Here is a 21,839-nt window from a genome sequence, read left to right on the forward strand (position 1 = left end):
CTGGGCGACAGAGTAAGACTCCAACTCAAAAAAAAAAAAGAAAATAAGAACTTATTCCAAGTAGCCGGAATTACAGGTGCATGCTACCACACCCGGTTGATTTTTTGATTTATTGTAGAGATGAGGTCTCGCTGCCCAGGCGGGTCTCAAACCCGCGGGCTCAGGCAATAAACTCACCTCAGCATCCCAAAGGCGCGGGATTACAGGCTGAGCCACCGAGCCCAGTAGAAGAAAACTTTTAAAGCGTGAAATACACAGTAACTATGGGGGGTACACATTATATTCCACAATGTATTTTCACACCACCAAAATGGAGAGTATTTCCCAGCACAACCACACACAACCAAATCACCAGCACTTCCCAGAGCTTGTTAGGAGCTGTACCTAGGTGTACAGGACTACTAAGAAATTGTGAACTGAATAGATTCCAGATATGGCACAGTGTTGGAAATATAGACCTTATACCCCAAGGACTGAACTAAGACCCCAAAAAAACCATGTCTAATAAGAAGCATTCCTCAAGACCTACCCTAAGAAATTTAAAAATAAACCTTGAAAGGATCATATTGACCTGAATAATTAACTGTCTGCCAGGACGAAATTCAACACACTCTAGTAGAAAAACCTATATTCAACCACATATCATCCACAATGTCCACTACACAGTCAAAATTTACTGGATATGCAAAGAGGCAGGAAAATGTGACCCATAACCAGGAATGTTATACTTAAACAAAAGACAGCAAATGAAACAGACACAGAGATAACACAGATACTGGAATTAGCATTCAAAAGAAGGGCAGGAAAGGAAACAAAAAAGACAAAAACAGACAACAGAAAGCAAGATGATGTTAAATGTAAATAAACTAAATTCTCCAATTAAAAGACTAAGATTGTGAGAGTAAATTAAAAACAAGATCTAACTATATGCTCTTTACAAAAGACAAACTGTAAATGTAAAAACCCAGGTAAGTTAAAAGAGTGAAGAAACAAATCCTTTGTGAATATTAATTACAAGAAAATAGGAGAGGCTGTACTAATAGGAGAAACAGTAGGATTCAAGACAAAGAATATTAACAAAAACAAAGAGCATTTCATAATGGAAAAAGTTCAATTTATCAGCGAGACATAGTCCAAAATGCATATACACTTTTAAAAACGGTTTCAAAGCACATGAAATAGTTAGATTTTGCTCTAAAAGAAAAAATAGACAAATCCAGAATTATAATTGCATAATTTAATACTCCTCTCTCAGTAACCAACAAAATAGACAAAAAGAAACCCCACAAAAAACCCAAACAACTCAGTAAGGATTTGAACATAATCAACCAAGTTATTCAAATAGACAATTACAAAACACTACGTCCAACAACTGTAGAATATAAATTCTTTTCAAGCATATACAGAACATTTATCAAGAAAAACCATTTGCTGGGTCATAAAACAAGTCTCAAATTTCAAAGAACAAAAATTATACAGAGCATGTTCTCTGGACAATTTGGAATTAGAAATCAGTAACAAAATAACTGCAAAATTCTTAAATATTTAAAATATCACACTTCAACATAATCCATGGATCAAAGAAGAAATTACAAGTAAAATATAAAAATATTTTTCACTAAACAAATATGTGAAAACAAGATGCGATTAATAGTATTTGGGGGGAATTATTTTTATGTGTATGGGTTAATTATAAAGGATTCAACTCAGGAACAGGAAAATGAAAGACATGCATATGGCTTAAGGGAAAATTTATTGCTCAAATTTTAGTGTTGGAAGAGTCTAAAATCAATTACCTAAGCTTCTTCACTAAGAAGCTTCTGAAAACCCAAAATAAGCAGAAGAAAATAAAGACAGAAATAAGATATTAAAAAATAAAGAGAAAATGGATAAAATCTAAAGCTGGTTGTTTGAAAATATCAACGAAATTGACAAGCTTCAACTAGACTGGTTATTTTTCAAAAGTGAAAAACAAGAGCGCACACTGAACATTACTACAAATTTAACAGACATTAAAAAGAAAGTAGGAAAATATTATGAATACCTTTATGTCTAATCAATTCAAGAATTTAAATAAAACAGATAAATTTCTTGAAATAAAAATTACCAAAATTAGCACAAGGAGAAATAGAAAATTTGTATAGCTTATTATCTATTAAAGTAACTGAACAATAACTAGAAACCTTCCCATAAGGAAACCTAGATGTCTTCAGTGAATTTTGTCAAACATTTAAGGAATTAATAACACTAATTTTAGATAAACTCAGAAAAGAAAGAAAGAAGGAACAATTCTCAAATAGTTTTATGAAACCAGTATTTTACCCAAACCAAATAAGAACACTGCAAAAAAAGAAAATTATAGACTCATATCCCTCTTGCGTATATAGTCATGCTTTACCCTAATAATGAGGATACCTTGAGAAGAGCCTTATTAGGTGATTTTGTCATTGTGGGAACATCATAAAATGTACTTACATAAACTTAGATGGCATAGCCTACAAGCTCTTAGGCTACAAACCTGCATAGCATGTTACTGTACTGAATATTATAAGCAACTGTAACACAATGGTATCTGTGTATCAAAACATTAAAAAGGCACAGTAAAAATACAGTATTATAATCTTATGAGACCACCATAGTATATGTAGTCTGTCATTGACTGAAGTTCGTTATGTGGCACAATACTGCAGAAGGACAAATCCTAAGCAATATTTTAATAAATCAGATCCAGTAAAACATAAATAATACACAATAACCAAGTGGGGTTATCTCAGGAATGCAAGGCTAGTTAGTTCAGCATTCAGAAAGATGTAATTCAACATGTTAACAGAATAAAGAATAAAGATGTAATTCAACATGTTAACAGAATAAAGAAAACCCCTATGATTATCTCAACAAATGAAGAAAAGACATGGCAAAATTCAATAATTTGTTATTATGAAAAGACTCAGCAAACTAGGAACAGAAGAGAATTTCCTCATTCTAATAAAAGGTATCTAAAGCCTACAAGTAACACCAAACTTAATAATGAAAGACTGCATGCCTAAAATAAGGCAAGGATTGCACACTCTCACTGCTTTTATTAAACATTGTACTGGCGTTCCTAGGCAGAGCCTTAAAATTAGAAAAATTGGTAAAATGCATACAAATTAGAAAGGAAGAAGTAAACTATATTCTCAGACAACATGACATCTTAACAAAATGAATAAGTGAGTTTAGCAAGGTCACAGGATGCAACATTAATACAGAGCAATCAATTCTATTTCTCTATACTAGCAACAAACAGTGACCCCAAATCTAGAAATTAAATAGAAATGAAAATGAGAAACTAAGCAACCTGGTTTTATTTTAGCTTTTACTTGTATTTTTGAATCAAGGTTTCACTCTGTCACCCAAGCTAGAGAGCGCCACAGCCTTGACCTCCTGGGCTTAGGCAATCCTTCTGCCTCAGCCTTTTGAGTTGCTGAGACTATAGACACATGCTACCACACCTGCACACCTGGATGGCTCATTAAAAAAAATTTTTTTGTAGAGACAAGGTCTCACTATGTTGCCTAAGCTGGGCTCAAACAACCCTCCCGCCACAGCCTCTCAAAGTGCTGGGATTACAGGCGTGAACCACCACACCTAACTAATTTTAATACTTATTGTAAAACTAAAACACATCTGTGAAATAAATGACTGATAAAAATGGAGTTCATTAAAATTAAAAACTGCCCTTTGAAAGACAATGTTAAAAGAATGAGATGACAAGCTACAGACTAGGAGAAAATATCTGCAAGAGACACAGCGGATAAAGATGCTATCCAAAATATACAAATAACTCTTAAAACTCAACAATATGGCTGGGCTCAGTAGCTCACCCCATAATTCCAGCACTTTGGGAGGCTGAGGTGAGTGGACTGTCTGAGTCTGCGGGTTTGAGACCAGCCCAGGCAAGTTGGTGAGAACTCGTCTCTACAATAAATAAAAAATTAGCCAGGTGTGGTAGCACATACCTATAGTTCCAGCTACTTGGAAGGCTGAGGCAGAAGGATTGCAGGAGCCCTGCAGGTTGATGCTGGGGTGGCTGTGAGTGTGCCATGGCACTCCACCTGGGTGAAAGGGTGAGACTCCGACTCAAAAACAAAAACAAAAACAAAACTCAACAATAACAAACAACCCAATTAAAAAATGGGACAAAAAAATTAACAAACACCTCATCAAATTATAAAGATGGCAAATAAGCATATGGAAAGATGCTCCATACCATATTAGAGAAATGAAAGGTAAAACAATGAGATACCACTATACACTTACTAGAATAGCCAAAATCCAAACACTGGCAACACCAAATACTGGCAAGAATGTAGATCAACAGGAACTATCACTAATCACTGGAGGGAATGTAAAATGGTGCAGCCACTTTAGAAGACAGTCCTGTAGTTTCTTACAAAATTAAATATACTCTTATCATATGAATTAGCAAATGTGTTCACTGGTATTTACCCAAAGGGGCTAAAAACATATGTCCACACAAAAACCTACACATGAATGTTTACAGCAACTTTATTCATAAATGCCCAAACTTAAAAGCAACCAAGATGTCCTTCGGTAGGTAAATGGATAAATGCCATGAAAAGACACAAAGTAACTTTATTTTTTTATTTGGAGTCTCACTTGGTAGCCCAGGCTGGAATGCAGTGTAGTCCAGGCTGGAGTGCAGTGGCACGCTCACAGCCACCGCAGCCTCAACCTGTAGGGCTTAGGCAATCCTTCCACCTCAGCCTTCCAAGTAGCTGGAACTACAGGCGTATGCCCGGCTTATTTTTTGATATACTGTAGAGACGAGGTCTCACCAAGTTGCTCAGGCTGGTCTCAAACCCCCGGGCTCAAGCAATCCTCTTGCCTCGGCCTCCCAAAGTGCTGAGATTACAGGCTGAGCCACAGCACCCAGCCACAAAGTAACTTTAAATGCATATTAATAAGTGAAAGAAAAAAAGGCTACACATTATATGATTTCAACTATATGAAAAGGCAATACTATGGAGACAATCAGTAGTTGCCAAGGGTTTGGGGGAGGAGAGAAGGGATGAATAGGTGGGAACATCAAGGATTTTTAGGGCAGTAAATATTGTAGTATCATACTGCAATGATAGATACATGTCATTGCACATTAGTCCAAACACACACAATACCAAGAATGACTGGGTGATTATGAAGGGTCAACATAATAGAGATTCATCAATTGGGACAAATTGTACCACTCAGGTGGATACTGACAATGGGGGAGACTCTATGCATGTGGAAGAAAAGAAGATATATTAAAACCCTGTACTTTCTTCATTTTGTTGTCAAGTCAAAACTGCTCTAAAAATATCAAATCTATAAATCAACAGTATAGACTAGAACAGAGACTGACCGATTTTTTTTCCTAGTAAGGGCCAGTTAGTACATATTTCAGTCTTTGCAGGTGACCTATAGTTTCCATCCCAGATTCTTTTTTCTTTTCAAACAACCCTTTAAAAATATAAAACCCCTTCTTAAGTTGCAGACCATATAAAAACAGATCATAAGCCGGATTTGGCCCACTGGCTGTAGTTGCAGACCCCTGGACAATGGAGCCCAGAAACAGACACCTTATACAGTCAATGCCATCCATCCGAGATAAATGAAAAATTATATGTCAGCCGGGCTCGGTGGCTCAGCCTGTAATCCCGCACCTTTGGGAGGCTGAGGTGAGTGGATTGCCTGAGCCCGCGGGTTTGAGACCCGCCTAGGAAAGTTGGTGAGACCTCATCTCTACAATAAATCAAAAAATGAGCCAGGTATGGTAGTTCACGCCTGTAGTTCCAGCTACTTGGAAGGCTGAGGCGGAAGGATCGCCAGAGCCCAGCAGGTCGAGGCTGCAGTGGCCAGAAGCAGCCACCGCACTCCAGTCTGGGCGACAGAGTGAGACTCCAACTCAAAAACAAACAAACAATTATATGTCCACACAAAAACTTGTACAAAAAATGTTCACAGAAGATTAATTTATAATAGCTCCAAACTGGAAACCACCCCAGTGTCCATCAAGAGGAGAATGGACAAGCAAATTTAGGTATATTCATTTAATAGAATTCTACTTAGCAATAAAAAAGAATTACTAATTCATGCAACATGATTGAATTTCAAAAACCATGTCGTAAGCAAAAGAAGTCATGCAAAAAAAGCATATACTATATATCACCATAGTGTATTACGCCATTTACATGAAGTTTGAAAAAAGGAAAAACAATTCATAGTAAAAAAAATAGTAATGTGTAGGTGGGACGACAGGAAAAAGGAGGGGTACAAAGGAACTTTCTGGGGTAAAAGAAATGTCCTATATTTTGATAGGAGTGTCAGTTACATGGGTATTTGAGTTTTGACAAATCCAAGATCTGTGCATTTCACACTATGTAAATTACACCTCAAAAATAATACAAGTAAAATAATATATTTTAAAAATTATATAGGTAGATCTTTAACTTAGATCCTACTAGTTGACCTTTAGTTGATAAAGTAACAAAGATGATTGGTTTTTCTTACAAGTACAGTCACATGCTATGTAACATTTCGATCAACTACAGATAACATATATAAGTGCCCCAAAAGATTTTTCACAGGGCTGAAAAATTCCTATGGACCTAGTGATATAGTAGTGGTTGAAACAGTTGTAGTGCAAGGCATTAGTCAGGTATTTGTGCAGATGCTGGTATAAACAAACCTATTGTGTTGCCAAGCTGTATAAAAGCACAGCTCATATAATTATGTACAGTATATAATCCTTGATAATGATAATAAATGACTATGTGGTTTATGTATTTACTATACTATAATTCTCTTCATTATTTAGAGTGTTCTCCTACTTATTTTTTAAAAAGTTAACTGATAACAGCCTCAGGTTGCTCCTTCAGGGAGCATTCCAGAAGAAGTCATTGTTATCACAGGAGATGGCAGTGCCATACTTGTTACTGCCCCTGAAGACCTTTCAGTGGGACACGATGTGGAGTTGGAAGACAGTGATAGTGATGATCCTAACCCTGTGTAGGCCTAGGCACCTGTGCATGTGTGTTCGTGTCTTGGTTTAAAAAAAAAAGTTTAAAAGTGAAAAAAAATTTTTAATAGAGAAAAGCTTATAGAAGCCGGGTGCAGTGGTTTACGCTTATAATCCCAGCATGTTGGGAGGCCAAGGTGGGAGGATTGCTTGAGTCTAAGTTCAAGACTAGCCTGGGCAACATAGCAAGACCTCGTCTCTACAAAAAAAAAAATTAGCTGGGCATAGTGGCATGCGTTTTTAGTCCCAGCTACTCAGGAGGCTAAGGTGGAAGGATTACCTGAGCCCAGGAGATCAAGGCTGCAGTGAGCCATGATCGTGCCACTGCACTTGTCTGGGTGACAGTGAGACCCCCAACTCAGTAAAAAGCTTACAGAATACGGATATAAAGTATTTTTGTACAATATGTTTGTGTTTTAAGCTAGGCTAAAAAAATTAAAAGATCATAAAGGAAAAATGTTGTAGTAAGCTAAGGTTAATTTATTATTTAAAAAAATATTTTTGGCCAGGCTCGGTGGCTCAGCCTGTAATCACAGCACTTTGGGAGGCCGAGGCAAGAGGATTGCCTGAGCCTGCGGGTTTGAGACCAGCCAGGCAACTTGGAGAGACCTCGTCTCTACAATAAATAAAAAATTAGCCTGGAGTGGTGGTGCACGCCTATAGTTCCGGCTACTTGGAAGGCAGAGGCAGAAGGATCGCTAGAGCCTAGCAGGTCAACGCTGGGGTGGCCATGAGCATGCCACTGCACTCCAGTCTGGACGATAGAGTGAGACTCCGACTCAAAAAAAAAAAAAAAAAAAAAATATATATATATATATATATATTTGAGTATATAAATGTAGTGTAGCCTAAGTATCCAGTAATTATCAAGTCTCTAGTCATATACAGTAATGGCCTAGGCCGTCACATTCACTCACCACTCACTCATTCACCCAGATCAACTTCCAGTCTTGTAAGCTCCATTTATGGTAAATGCCCTGTACAGGCATTTTTAATCTTTTATTCCATATTTTTATTGTGCCTTTTCTATGAATATATGTTTAGGTTCAAAAATATTTACCATTTTGCTAGCAATGGCCTTCAGTATTCAGCACAGTCCCACACTGCACGGGTTTGTAGCCTAGGAGCAATAGGCTATACCATATAGCCTAGGTGTGGAGTAGGCTCCACCATCTATGTCTGTGTAAGTACACTATGTGATGCTCGTATGCCAACAAAAGTGTCTAACAGCATACTTTTCACTCCTCACTAAGTGACATGTGACTATATAACTCTTCAAGGTAGTCACCTGGGATATATGTCAAATAAAAATTGTGTTGGTAGACTGGGCACCAATGGTCCGTGCCTGGAATCCCAGCATTTTGGGAGACCGAGGCAGGAGCACTGCTTGAGTCCAGGAGTTTAAGAGCACCCTAGGCAACATAGTGAGACCTCATCTCTACAAAAAATTAAAAAATTAGCTGGGGGCAGTGACATGCACCTGTAGTTCCAGCTAATCAGGAGGCTAAAGCAGAGGATCACCTGAACCCAGAGGTCGAAATTGTGGTGAGTTGTGTCTGTGCCACAACACTCCAGTCTGGATGATAGAATGAGACTGACTTAAAACAAAAAACAAAAAACAAAAACCTTGTTCTTTATGTAAGAATATTCATTCTGTTTGTGTTACAGAAAATAATCAGCTACAAAGTTAACTGGAAAAAAGAAACAGGATTCTGACTTTTAAAAAAGACATATAAATATAGATAAAAAATTGGTAGAGAAAGCATCATAAAGTTAACATCAAGTATGGACTGGGTGATAGAATTATGGGCAACATTTTCTTTTCTGTACGTTTCCGTGCTTTCAAATGTTTGTACAATAAACATCACTTTTTTTTGAGTCAGAGTCTCTCATTCTGTCATAAGTGCAGTTGCACACTCATGGCCACCACAGCCTCAACCTACTGAGCTCAGGAGATTCTTCTGCCTCAGCCTTCCAAGTAGCTGGAACTACATGCATGTGCCACCACATCCAGTTAATTTTTTAAAAATTTATTATAGAAACAAGAACTCGCCATGTTGCCCAGGCTGGTCTCGAACCCGTGAGCCCAGGCAATCCTCTCACCTCTGCTTCCCAAAGTGCTGGGATTACAGGTGTGAGCCACTGTAGCCGTTTTTTTTGTTTGTTTGTTTTAATTAAAGATGGGGTCTTACTATGTTGCCTTGATTGGTCTAGAACTCCTGACCTCAAGTGATCCCCCTTCCTCAGTCTCTGGAATAGCTTGGGATTACAGGCACACACCATCAGACCTGACAGTTATTTTTATTATTTTAAAAAAGTTCTCTTAAAAAGTTAGAAGAGCAGTCACTTATCACTTAAAATGTTTTTGTGGCTATCTCAAATCCTATATGTAGCAAAGCACCTACCCAACTCACTACTCAATCTTCTCTGAAAGGTTTTCAGTAAGCCAAATGTTACACATACATCTCACTTAATCAGCACAAAAATTCTGTAAGATAAATTATCATCCCCTTTTAATTGATGCAACAATACTCAGTAGCAGTTACTATTATTAACCTCGTCTAAAAGACCAAAAACCAAAACCCACGGAGGTTAAGTCATTTTCCCGTAGCTAATAAGAGCAAATCCTGGTTGTTAACTGAGGCAGCATATTTCGGAGCCCATGCTGGGCTCATAAGCACTTAACTGCACAGCATCTGCAGAACGCAGTGTGAACTGCTGCTGCTACTACTGCTACAACTACTGCCAAGTACTATGTGTGTATCAACCCACTGAATATACACAATTTCATTTAATTAAAAACTTTTAAAAATAAATAAATTAATGGTTAATTATCATGGGAAGGTAGGCCCATCCTGAGTCACACTACAGAATACCTATGATACCTTTTCATTAAAGTCACAGTAAGATCACTGAGCTGGTCCAAGACTGCTTAATGTGTCTACCAAAAATCTGTGCCCACAGGAGCTATATACATCCTATATTACACTGTATTAATTCATTGTACTATATTATTTCATACTATAAACTATTTTTGATGTGATAATTTTAAAAAGGTCAAAATTCAGATTTACTTAACACAAAACTCCCTTAATTTATCTGTAATATTTTAAGGATCAGATGACATTGCCCAAATAAGTGAAAAGAATCAGACAAATATACAGTATTATTTCTCTTGTTATTAAATATTAGAAATTCAACCAATTATCTATCCAACTTGACTCTACTAATTCCTTACTGACTCTATTCTCCTAATCCATTTCTTTAGAGCACACATTCTCAAGAGTGTGATCCCTGACCAGCACCATTAGAGTCACTTGTGAGACAGAAATGCTAATTCTCAGGCCTCACCCCAAACCTGTTGAGTTGGAAACTCTGGGAAGAGGTCCAACAATTTGTGTTCACAAGCCTACAGTAGTTCTACTGAATGCTCAAGTTGGAGAACCACTGCTTTATAATATCTGACCCAAATGATTGACTGAGTCCAGAGACCTGGATCTAATTTAAAACCTTTACTCCAGGAAGACCTCCAGGCAAAATCGAGTCCTACATTTTCTGAACACTTTACTCTAAAAATTTTATTTTAAAAAAGCTCTAATCTAAACCCCCTATGAAGAAGGTTTACTGTACTATTTTGATCCCTTTTCAGATTTGTTAGTTAAAAGAATGGACTTAAAAAATTTCTAAGCCACAAAAGCAAATTTTCATCACTCTCAAAATTAGAAAGTTTCTGAATCCCTTGGCCACATAACATCATAACACCTTCCTTTTCCTACCAACTTCTGGCTTCGTTCTATCATTTTCTCTGTGCAAAGTAATTATCTCTCAACACCTGCAGCCAGGAGAATAATCTGAGTGCCTGTATGGCTTCTAAATCCCACTTAAATTGATCTTTTTTACTTTCTTTCTAGAGGACATGTGTTTGGGTTATTTTCAGCAGAAAATAAGAACACGCTCCCACAAAAAGATAACATATCAAGTTTTGGTACTGTTGAAATGGAGATCATTTAAGTCTGTTGTTTTATAAAAATCCTATCATGTCTTATTAACATGCCATGTTGCTAAAATAGCTTATGCGTGCCTATTTTAACTATTTTCTTTAAGAGTCATGCAAATTAGGAATGAGAAAGGGGAAATAACCACAAACACTGTAAGAACTGTAAGAATTTTTGCAAAGTTCCAAGTTAACGAACTTTAAACCGTGGATGAAAATAATTTTCTAGGCCGAGCACAGTGGCTCAAGCCTGTAGTCCCAGCACTTTGGGAGGCTGAGGCAAGAGAATTATCTGAGCCCAGGGGTTCGAGACCAGCCTGGACAACTTTGTGAGACCTCATCTCCACAATATATCAAAAAACTAGCCGGGCATGGTAGTGTACGCCTGTAGTTCCAGAAGGCTGAGGCAGAAGGATTGCCCGAGTCCAGCAGGCCGACACTGGGTTGGCCATGAGCGAACCACTGCACTCCAGCCTGGGCAACAGAGTGAGACTCTGATTCCAAAAAAAAAAAAAAAAAAGAAAGAAAAAGAATTTTCTACTAAATATAAACTGTAAGACTGACCCAACAGTAGGCTGCAACAGGTTAGTGTTAAAAGGCTCTTAGCCAGACTGGATGCAAGCCTGATTCTGACACTTATAGGCTTGTCTCCTTTTCTTCACCTCTAACATGTGAATAGTACATAATATCTATCTCATTTTTTTAAAATAAGGATTAAGAGTTAAATATTTTTTAGTTTTTCTAAAAATCAAAGTAAATTTAGACTTTTCCAAAAGAAAACTATATTGACTCAAGAAACTAAACGCCTAAAAGGGCCAATATCTACAGAAAATAGCACTTCCCAGAAAAAAAATCCTTAAGACCACATAACTGTACATGTGAATTCTTTCAAGTCTTCAAGGAATAGATCGTTCCAATGCTATTTAAACTGTTCCAGAGAATCGACGTGAAAGACTTTCACACTGTTTTTGACTGAGTTAACATAACACTGATATTAAAATCTGACAAAGCACAAAAAGAATTATGGATCAATCTCATTAAGGTTAGTAAGAAAAGTCTAACTGAAACATTAGCAATTAAAATTCAGCAATTTATTAACTTTTAATTTTTCTATTTCAAGGGCAGTTAAATTTGATATTAGAAAACCTACTGAGATAATCTGTCACAAAAAACAAAAGTGAAAAATCATAGAGTAATCACACGGGTAGGTATCAAAAGGAATCTGGCAAAATCTAACACCTAGTAAATGGGGAATAGATTATAATCTAATTTTAAAAGAAATATACTACTGACTGTAAATTAAAGCTCACATTATTCTTAATAAAGTACTAGATACATCTCCATTTAAGTCAGATATAAGGCAGGGATGCCCAAGAGCATAAACACTGGTAGAAACATTGGCAAAGAGAAAACAAAAGTATCAATAATGCAAAAGATGACTGCCTACTTGGAAAACCCAAGATAATTTCCTGAAAATGTTATTACAATAAGAGTATCCCATAAAGTGGTTAGATTACCAGAGTGACATATAGAGGGGTGCCAAAAAAATATATATACCTTTTTTTTTTTTTTTTTTGAGTTGGAGTCTTACTCCATTGCCCAGGCTGGAGTGCTGTGGCACGTTCACGGCCACTCCGGTGGCAACCTGCTGGGCTCAGGCAATCCTTCTGCCTCAGCCTTCCAAGTAGCTGGAACTACAGGTGTGCACTACCATGCCTGGCTAATTTTTTGATTTACTGTAGAGATGAGGTCTTGCCAAGTTGCCCAGGCTGTTCTTAAATCCATAGGCTCAGGCAATCCCCTCACTTTGGGCTCCCAAAGTGCTGGAATTACAGGCTTGAGCCACTGCACCCGGCCATGTTTACACATTTTAAGAGATGTTCATCATAATCAGAAGTGTCTGGATGCTGGTGATAACCATTTTGAGCACCTCTTATAATTGCAGAAGTCAAACGTAACTTGTATTCATCTTCTCTTACCATTATATATTGAGTATTACAATTTTAATTTTTCTTTCTTTCTTAAAATGTATATATATTTTTGGCACCCTCTGTATACAACATCTTTCCTATATTAAAACAGCAGCCAGTTAGATAATGAAATAGAAGAACTTGTCCCCAAATGGCAACAAAAAAACCTAAAACACATCCAGAAATAAATTTAATAGGAAAAATGTCATACCTGGAGAGGGGAACTACACTATGGTTCTGAGCAACCTAAGACCCCAAGGAAAGATAACTTGTACATATAGGATAAGACGACGCAGGAAGCCACAAAACCATTAAAATGCCACATCCCTCTTAAAATAATTTACAGGATTCAGTACAATCCCAATCAACATCTTAAGATTTTTTGTTTGTTTTTAAGAACTTGAAAATAGTCCTAAAGTTTGTCTAAACAGTGGATTCTCAACCCTGGCTGCCATGAAAATCATCTGGGAAACTATATGCTATACTAATACTGATGTCATATCCCAGAGATTCTAATTTAACTGCTCTGCAGTGGGGGTTCAAGCATGATATTTTTGAAAACTCCCCAGGTAATTCTGGAGTGTAGCCAGGGTTGAGACCCACACATTTGTGAGTAACTAGCTCCCATCAGATTCTAAAATTTATTATATAGCTACTAGGATACGTTTCTGGCACTGGGACAAGGAAAGATCAATAACAGAATTAGACCTAAATCCTGTATATTTGAAAAGTAAATAAAAGTATATACCAAAATCAGTACATCTTATCAGTTGGAAAAAACATGAATTACCAATACCTAAATAAATGGTAATAAGATGACTATAATATGGAAGAAAAATATATTGCTGGGTCTGTTTTGCTCTTTAAGCCAAAAATAAATTGAATTAAGGATTCAATAAGTAAGGAGGAGAATACTTCATAATTTTGAAATATAGAGAAAGCATTTCTAAATGTGACATAATAGCTAAAAGACAAAGGAAAATATATAAATGTGTTTCTATAAAAACTGAAAACATATATTTGGTAAAAACATAGTACTATCAGATCGTAAACCTATGTGATCATATTCTTGATAAAATAGACTTTGGCAAATAAAGGGGAAAACATTTATTAAAAGCCTTAACTTTAACATAGAAAGAATATAAGCCAACAAGAAAAAAAGGGAAACAATTCAAGAGAAAAATGAACAAGGAATATGAGCAATTAGTAAAATACAAATGCCCATGAATTTATGAAAAGACATTCCTGAAAAAAAAAAAAAAAAAGAAAAAAAAAGACATTCCTATCAAAGAAGACAATTTGCCTAACAATTGTTAGGCAAACAATTTGTTGGTGAGGATTTGGATAGGGACTCATTTGTTCTTGGTGAAAGTGTAATTTGCACAATATTTTTGCAGATTATCTGGCAATATCTATACTTATTAAAAATGTTAATGGCCGAGCATGGTGGCTCATGCCTGTAATCACAGCATTTTGGGAGGCAGAGGCAAGAGAACTGCCTGAGACCAGAAGTTTGAGACCAGGCTGGGCAACTTGGCAAGACCCGGTCTCTATAATAACTCAAAAAATCAGCCGGGTTCGGTGGCTCAGCCTATAATCCCGTGCATTTGGGAGGCTGAGGTGAGTGGATTGCCTGAGCCCACGGGTTCGAGACTCACCTGGGCAGCGAGACCTCATCTCTACCATAAATCAAAAAATCAGTCGGGCGTGGTAGGGCATGCCTGTAATTCCGGCTACTGGGAAGGCTGAAGCGGAAGGATCGCTGGAGCACAGCAGGTCGAGGCTGCGGTGGCAGGGGGCTGCCACTGCACTCCAGTCTGGGCGACAGAGTGAGACTCCAACTCAAAAAAAAAAAAATCAGACAGGTGTGGTGGCACATGCCAGTAGTTCCAGCTTCTTAGAAGGCTGAGATGGAGCCCAGCAGGTTGAGGCTACAGTGGCCGACTGTGCCACTGCACTTCAGCATGGACGTCAGAGTAAGACTCGGACTCAAAAAAAAAAAAAAGTCAGTGTCTTTTTAATACAGAAATTTCACTTGTAAGAAATTACCCAGCAGATATGGTCAGACAGTTGTACAAATATATACGCACAAGTGTGTTCAAAGCAAAACTCTGACAAGAGCAAAACACTGGAAACAATCTAAATAAGGTACAAGTCCTGTAAATTAAGATAAACCAAAACCAGGGACTACTACTGTACCTATGAGGAATGACTGACGGCTACATGGAACATGGGATGATTTCTACCTTGTATTAAGTGGTAGGTGGGGAGCAGAATATCTATACTCAGAAAGATGTTATGCCGGGCTCGGTGGCTCAGCCTATAATCCCGTGTCTTGGGAGGCTGAGGTGAGTGGATTGCCTGAGCCCGTGGGTTCAAGAACCGCCTGGGCAACTTGGTGAGACCTCATCTCTACAATAAATAAAAGAAAATTAGCCGGATTTGGTAGAGCGCACCTGTAGTTCCAGCTACATGGAAGGTTGAGGTGGAAGGATCACCAGAGCCCAGCAGGTCGAGGCTGCAGTGGCCGGGAGCGGCCACTGCACTCCAGTATAGGAGACAGAGACTCCAACTCAAAAAAAAGCAAGATGTTATGCTATACTACTCTTTATGTGTAGGACAGATATATACACACACACATACCCCTTTTCAGTTTTATCCTTAATGTTGTGTTTACAGTTGCTTGTTGAACCATGTGCATGTTTACTTTTTTTTTCTTTTTTTGAGTTGGAGTCTCACAGTCGCCCAGACTGGAGTGCAGTGGCCACTCCTGGCCACCACAACCTTGACCTGTTGGGCTCCGGTGATCCTTCCGCCTCAGCCTTCCAAGTAGCTGGAACTACAGGCGCGCGCTACCATGTCTGGCTAATTTTTTTGATTTTTATTGTAGAGATGAGGTCTCGCCAAGTTGCCCAGGTGGGTCTTGAACCCGCGGGCTCAGGCAATTCACTCACCTCGGCCTCCCAAGGCGCAGAATTACAGGCTGAGCCACCGAGCCCAGCCTGTTTACTTTTTAAACACAAAACTTTTATCAAAATCTTTCACTTACTAATTCTGCTTTACAGAATCTATTCCACGATGCATGTGGACACACCTAGGCAAGGAGATATTCATTACCTGTACTAGTGAAAAGACAAACAATTCCAATGGTCTTCATCAGAGGATTAGATAAATAATGGCATATCCTATAATAGAATACTTTGCTAACAGCAGAAAAAAATAATCAGTGTGGAAAGCCATCTAGATTTACACTGTCAAGGAACACACCAAGGGTGCGTATGTAGTTTGGTTTTATTACGTATTTTAAAGGATGTGTGTTAAAAAAGAATATACTTAGATGTGGTTATCTGTAAGGCAGAAGGCTGCTTTTTTCCTATTGCCTTTTTTTTTTTTTTTAGAGTCAGGGTAGGGGATGTCTTGTTCTGTGGTCCAGGCTGGAGTGCAATGGCACAATGACAGCTTACTACAGCCTTGAACTCCTGGGCTCAAGGGATCCTGCCACCTCAGACTCCCAAGTAGCTGAGACTACACGCACATGCCACCACGCCTGGTTTTTAAAAATTTTTTTGTAAACAGGGTCTCACTATGTTGCTCAGGCTGATCTCCATATTCTGGCCTCAAGCAATCTTCCTATCTTGGCCTCTCAAAGTGCTATGATCACAGGTGTGAACCACCACACCCAATCTCCATTATTCAAATTATTTTATAGGAAATATGTATCTCCTTTGCAACAATTTTTAAAACTAAAGTATCTTTTTAAAAGAGCTTCTTTTCCCCCGTGTGCTTTTAAAAATCTTATTTGGCTCTGTTATTGTAAGGCTACAGAGAAGCAATGGTTTAAAATGGACTTATCTCTTGTTCTTAATTTTTGCCGACCACTGTTTGGTCTTTTGTGCCATCTAAAGGCCATGACAAGTCTATAAAAACATGCAAGTCCTTCCCACTTCCCATCAGCTGCTTTGGGATACCAACAGAAAACAAGAGATGACTGTCCCATCACAATATTTTGTTTTACTTTCCAAATACTGAACATTCACAGTGTTGTCTGAAAGACCACTCTGTACACCTAAGATGGAAGGAAAAACCTAAGCAAAGGAACACGAAGTGTTACAGACGTAATCAGCAAAATCCAGACCACTGGAAAAAATTCCCTAAGACAGACAGCAAACAAAACAATAATTTCTTCAACAAATAGATTTTAAGGATCCTATAGACAGATTCTTAAGAGCCATATCAACTGACTGAAATAGGGGTTATTCAGATGTTTAGTAAAAATCTAGAAAAAGAAATTACAACATGAAACCACAATATTTGATGGACACTATATGACATGAAGAAATTATTAATTTATTTATACATGATAATGACATTGTGTTTAGGTCTACAAAATCTAACTTTTTTGTACATATCAAAGGCTCTCCAAGTGTGGTCCAGGGTTCCAGACTCTTTCAGGCAGGCCACAAACTCAAAACTATTTTCATAAAATACTGAAATGTGATTTACCTTTTTCACTCTCATTCTCTCACAAGAACACAGAGGAGTTTTCCAGTTGCTCTGTGATGCCATGTGTTAGATGACTAATGAAATGGGTGCCTGTGTTTCAAAATTCTGTTTTAGTATTTAATATGGTAAGTATTGAGAGATATAATGCACATTTTAAAGAAATCTCTTTGGGGTCCTCAATAATTATTGAGATTACTCAGGAGTTCTGAGATCAAAAAAGTTTGAGAATAATTGTATTTTACTATTATGTCTACCTCCTTATGTGATTTGAATCCTCCAAAACGAAAGGTTCTTTTAAATGGATATTAAGAAGTGGAGTAATGAGTGAAACAGGAAAAGGAAAAAATATCAATCTAACCAAAAACCATAAACCCACGAAAAAACCTCTTCTCATTCCGACTCTGAATGACACATACACAGACTCTTTTTCAAATGCCAGGTACAAGTAATTTGAGCTCACATTGCCCTCTACTAACACGTCAAGAGATAAATGCAATTTTAATTCTGGGAATTAATTTCTTAAGTTAAAAAAATTCCTCTCCTTACTTATGGCAGGCATAGGACTTTGGATCTGTCACCTAATGCTTTTGTCAACCTTGTGGCAGAAACTTGTACTCTTCTCTCTTATCCTTATTTGAGACTAATCAAATTCAAAGAACAGCTCAGACTGTTTTTGTGTTCTAGAATGTGCTGAACGCCATGGTCTGAAACCAGGTACACCAGTGAATGCAATTTTGAAGCCTCTGGTCACAGCGCTTCTGTGGTGTCTATCACTTCAGTGAGAATCAGTCTGCATTTCTTTCTCTACACTCTTCTTGTCAGCCCTCCACTTTTTCAGTTGTCTCATATTTATTTTGGCATTTGCCAATTTCAGATCCTACTCTAGATGGCACCTGCGAACAAATATCAATCTAATCAAGAACCAGCCTGAGTCTTTCCCTAGCAGAGTTCTCAACCTTGTTGGGGAGGAGAAGGATTCAGAACCATCTGGAGGCTTAAAGTGAAGTGCTAGGTATCACCCCCAGTTTCTGAGTCCATAGGTCTGCATTTCTAACAAGCTTCCAGGTGCTGCTGGTCCAGGAACCCCACTTTGAAAACCACTGCTCTGATGCTTCCTCTGGGACCTGAGGGCCTGTGCCTCTTTCTGGTTCTGTTATCTCTTCCCTGTTAATGTGGCAGACAGCTGACCGCTTCTTCTTCAATAAAATGGAGACTATGGGCCGGGCTCAGTGGCTCAGTCTGTAATCTTAGCACTTTGGGAGGCTGAGGCTGCCTGAGCCCGCGGATTCGAGACCTGCCCAGGCAACTTGGCAAGACCTCATCTCTACAATAAATCAAAACTAGCTGGGCATGGTAGCACACGACTATAGTTCCAGCTATTTGGAAGGCTGAGGCGGAAGGATCGACGGAGCTCAGTGGGTCGACTCTGGAGTGGCCATGAATGTGCCACTACACTCTAGCCTGGGTGACAGAGTGAGACTCCAATTCAAAAAAAGAAAAGGTAGACTGTGACAACAGATACTTCACTGAATGGTTGTAAACAAGAGTGTATATACTAGTAAGGACTTCATCAACTGGTAAAAGAGAGGTAAAAAGCATCCTTTATCACAGCAGTTCTCAACCTTTTTGGCATCGGGGACTAGTTTTATGGAAGACAATTTTTCCAAGGAAAGGGGGGGCGGTTTCAGGATGATTCAAGTGCATAACATTTACTGTGCACTTTATTTCTATTATTATAACACTGTAATATATAATCAAATAATTATAAAACTCAACATTAAAAAAAAAGAGGCGTGGCTGGAAGTGGTAAATAAAATAAGGGGTGAATCACACACAGACTAAAATAAGTGTCGAATTCTGACTTAAAGCTCACCACCAGATGCAGCTATACAATTGAAGTCCATCAGCTCACTGATGGGGTTTTGATATGAGTCTGCAAGCAACTGATTTATTATGGTCTCTGAGCAGCTAATGTTAATCTGTATTTGCAGCTGCTCCCCAGCACTAGCACTAGCATCACCGCCTCAGCTCCACCTCAGATCATCAGGCATTAGATTCTCATAAGGAGTACACAACCTAGATCCCTCACATGAGCAGTTCACAATAGGGTTCACACTCCTAAGAGAATCTCATGCCACTGCTGATCTGACAGAAGATGGACCTCAGGCAATAATGCGGGCAACGAGGAGTGGTTGTAAATACAGATGAAGCTTCTCTTGCTTGCCTGCCGCTCACCTCCTGCTGTGTGGCCTGGTTCCTAACAGGCGATGGATGGGGGTTGGAGGCCCCTGCTTTACCAGATCCACTGATGCAAGAACACTAATTTCCAACAGAAGTTGCCTCTTTCAATTATGTGGTCCTATTTCCACATATTTTCCTCAGAGTTTGAAAATTTGCAATCATCCAACGGCATTCCCTCTATTTCCCAACTGCCTGACCTGCAAGCTATCCTACTGGTGCCTTCTCTAAGAATTTTCAATTTAAAGACAGAAATGCGGCAGAAATCTTTATCCCAGAAAAAAAGGGCTTCCAGATAACAAATATGTGTCTTCCAAGTATGAGTGGCATGTGGAAAGACCTATAGGAGCAATAGGAATAAGCCATAAAGTCCCATTTTAACATGTTATTTGAAGGGAAAAGCCCACAGTTAAGTAGGAAGCATTCAAAGCACTTCAGGTCACTTACCTTGGTCATGCCTCCTGCCTGCGCTGTGTTCAGGCCCGTGTGTCCAGCTATTTGCGGGGATACTTGCGTTAAGGTCTCAGCCAGCACGCTGCTCGTGGCCCCCTGCATGGCTGGAGTAGGGTATGGCATTCCAGTTCCCCTTCCTCTGCCAGCAGCCCCAAGAGATCCATTCATGACTTGTGTCTGCCCTTGTGGAGCCTGATTCATTAAACCATGGCCAGAGTTACTGTTGAGGAGGCCTGGGTGGGTCTGGTTGAAGTTAGCATTCATGCAGATTCCAGGTCCAGTCTGTGATGTGGCAGGGCTACTGGTCACCAGCCCCACTTGCTTTTGTGCTTGCGGATTCAGTGCTTGGGAAGCTGGGGGGGTCGACCCAGAGGTGCTGGCTGCCTGTTTGGGCAGGCTGGGGGCTGTAGAATCTCCCTGGTTCAGAGGGCTTTTGCCCATGGCACCCAGGCTGGCCATGTTTGTACTGTTCGGCTGCCCTTGAGCCTGGCCACCAAGGCTCTGCTGCACAGGGCTGCTGACGCTCACATTTCCTATTCCTGGGTTGATACTAGAGCCACTGCCTCCTCGCAGAAGCTCCGACAGTTGTTTATGTTTGGAAGCAGCATCTGGAACAAGGTTCCCACTGTTTAAAAGGCCTAATTCTCCTCCATTGGGAATCAGCTCATCGGGAAGATCATTTTCCAAGTCAAACAATGGTCCAAACTCTAGAAATTAAACAGAAATGGAAATGAGAAACTAAGCAACCATAACAGCTCTCTAACTGTCATATGTTACTATGATCTTTTTTTTTTTTTTTTTTTGAGTTGGAGTCTCACTCCATTGCCCAGGCTGGAGTGCAGTGGCATGCTCATGGCCAACCCAGGCGATCCTTCTGCCTCAGCCTCCCAAGTAGCCAGAGCTACAGGCACACGCTACCACATCCGGCTAATTTTTTGATTTATTGTAGAGATGAGGTCTCGCCAAGTTGCCCAGGCTATTCTCGAATGTGTGGGTTCAGGCAATCCCCTCACCTTGGCCTCCCAAAGTGCTGGGATTAAAGGCTTGAGCCACACCATGCCTGGCCGTTATTATGATCTTAACCTAACACTTAACACAGAACACTAGCATGTCTTAAGAGTAACATCAAAATTATCGACATTTGTCGGAGAAAATAAAACAAAGAAAAATCATTTTCAAATTCTGAAGAAGGACAAGTTAACCAGAGATGAGAGGAGGGACAGCCCTACTAGATTTTATCATATTCTAAAACAATCATTAAATAGTGTGGTATAAGTGGACGCAATGGCTCACACCTGCAATCCCAGCATTTTAGAAGACAGAGGCGAGGATTACCTGAGCTCAGGGGTTTGAGACCAGCCTGGGCAACTTGGCAAGACATTGTCACTACAAGAAATAAAAAAATTAACCAGTCGGGCTTGGTGGTTCAGCCTGTAATCCCGCGCCTTTGGGAGGCTGAGGTGAGTGGATTGCCTGAGCCCGTGGGTTCGAGACCCGCCTGGGCAGCGAGACCTCATCTCTACAATAAAATACAAAAAATTAGCCGCATGTGGTAGCGTGCGGCTGTAATTCTGGCTACTTGGAAGGCTGAGGCGGAAGGATCGCCGGAGCCTAGCAGGTCGAG

The 21,839-nt window shown here is 39.2% G+C and overlaps 1 protein-coding gene across 2 annotated transcripts in view; it reads right to left on the reverse strand.

Annotated features, from left to right (window-relative positions):
• CREBBP (CREB binding protein) overlaps positions 1-20,918 on the reverse strand; it is a 124,459-nt gene extending 103,541 nt beyond the window's left edge. For both annotated transcript variants that reach the window (XM_021719092.1, XM_008071123.1), the window contains exon 1: positions 20,210-20,918. In XM_021719092.1, the coding sequence (XP_021574767.1) occupies positions 20,210-20,674 (465 nt within the window). In that variant the 5' untranslated portion in view covers positions 20,675-20,918. The remainder of the gene's footprint in view (positions 1-20,209) is intronic.
• Between the last annotated feature and the right edge of the window lie 921 nt (positions 20,919-21,839).

Source organism: Carlito syrichta, unplaced genomic scaffold (assembly GCF_000164805.1).
Source record: "Carlito syrichta isolate Samal-C Ts95f unplaced genomic scaffold, Tarsius_syrichta-2.0.1 Scaffold314117, whole genome shotgun sequence".
In the NCBI taxonomy this organism is placed as follows: Eukaryota; Metazoa; Chordata; class Mammalia; order Primates; family Tarsiidae; genus Carlito; species Carlito syrichta.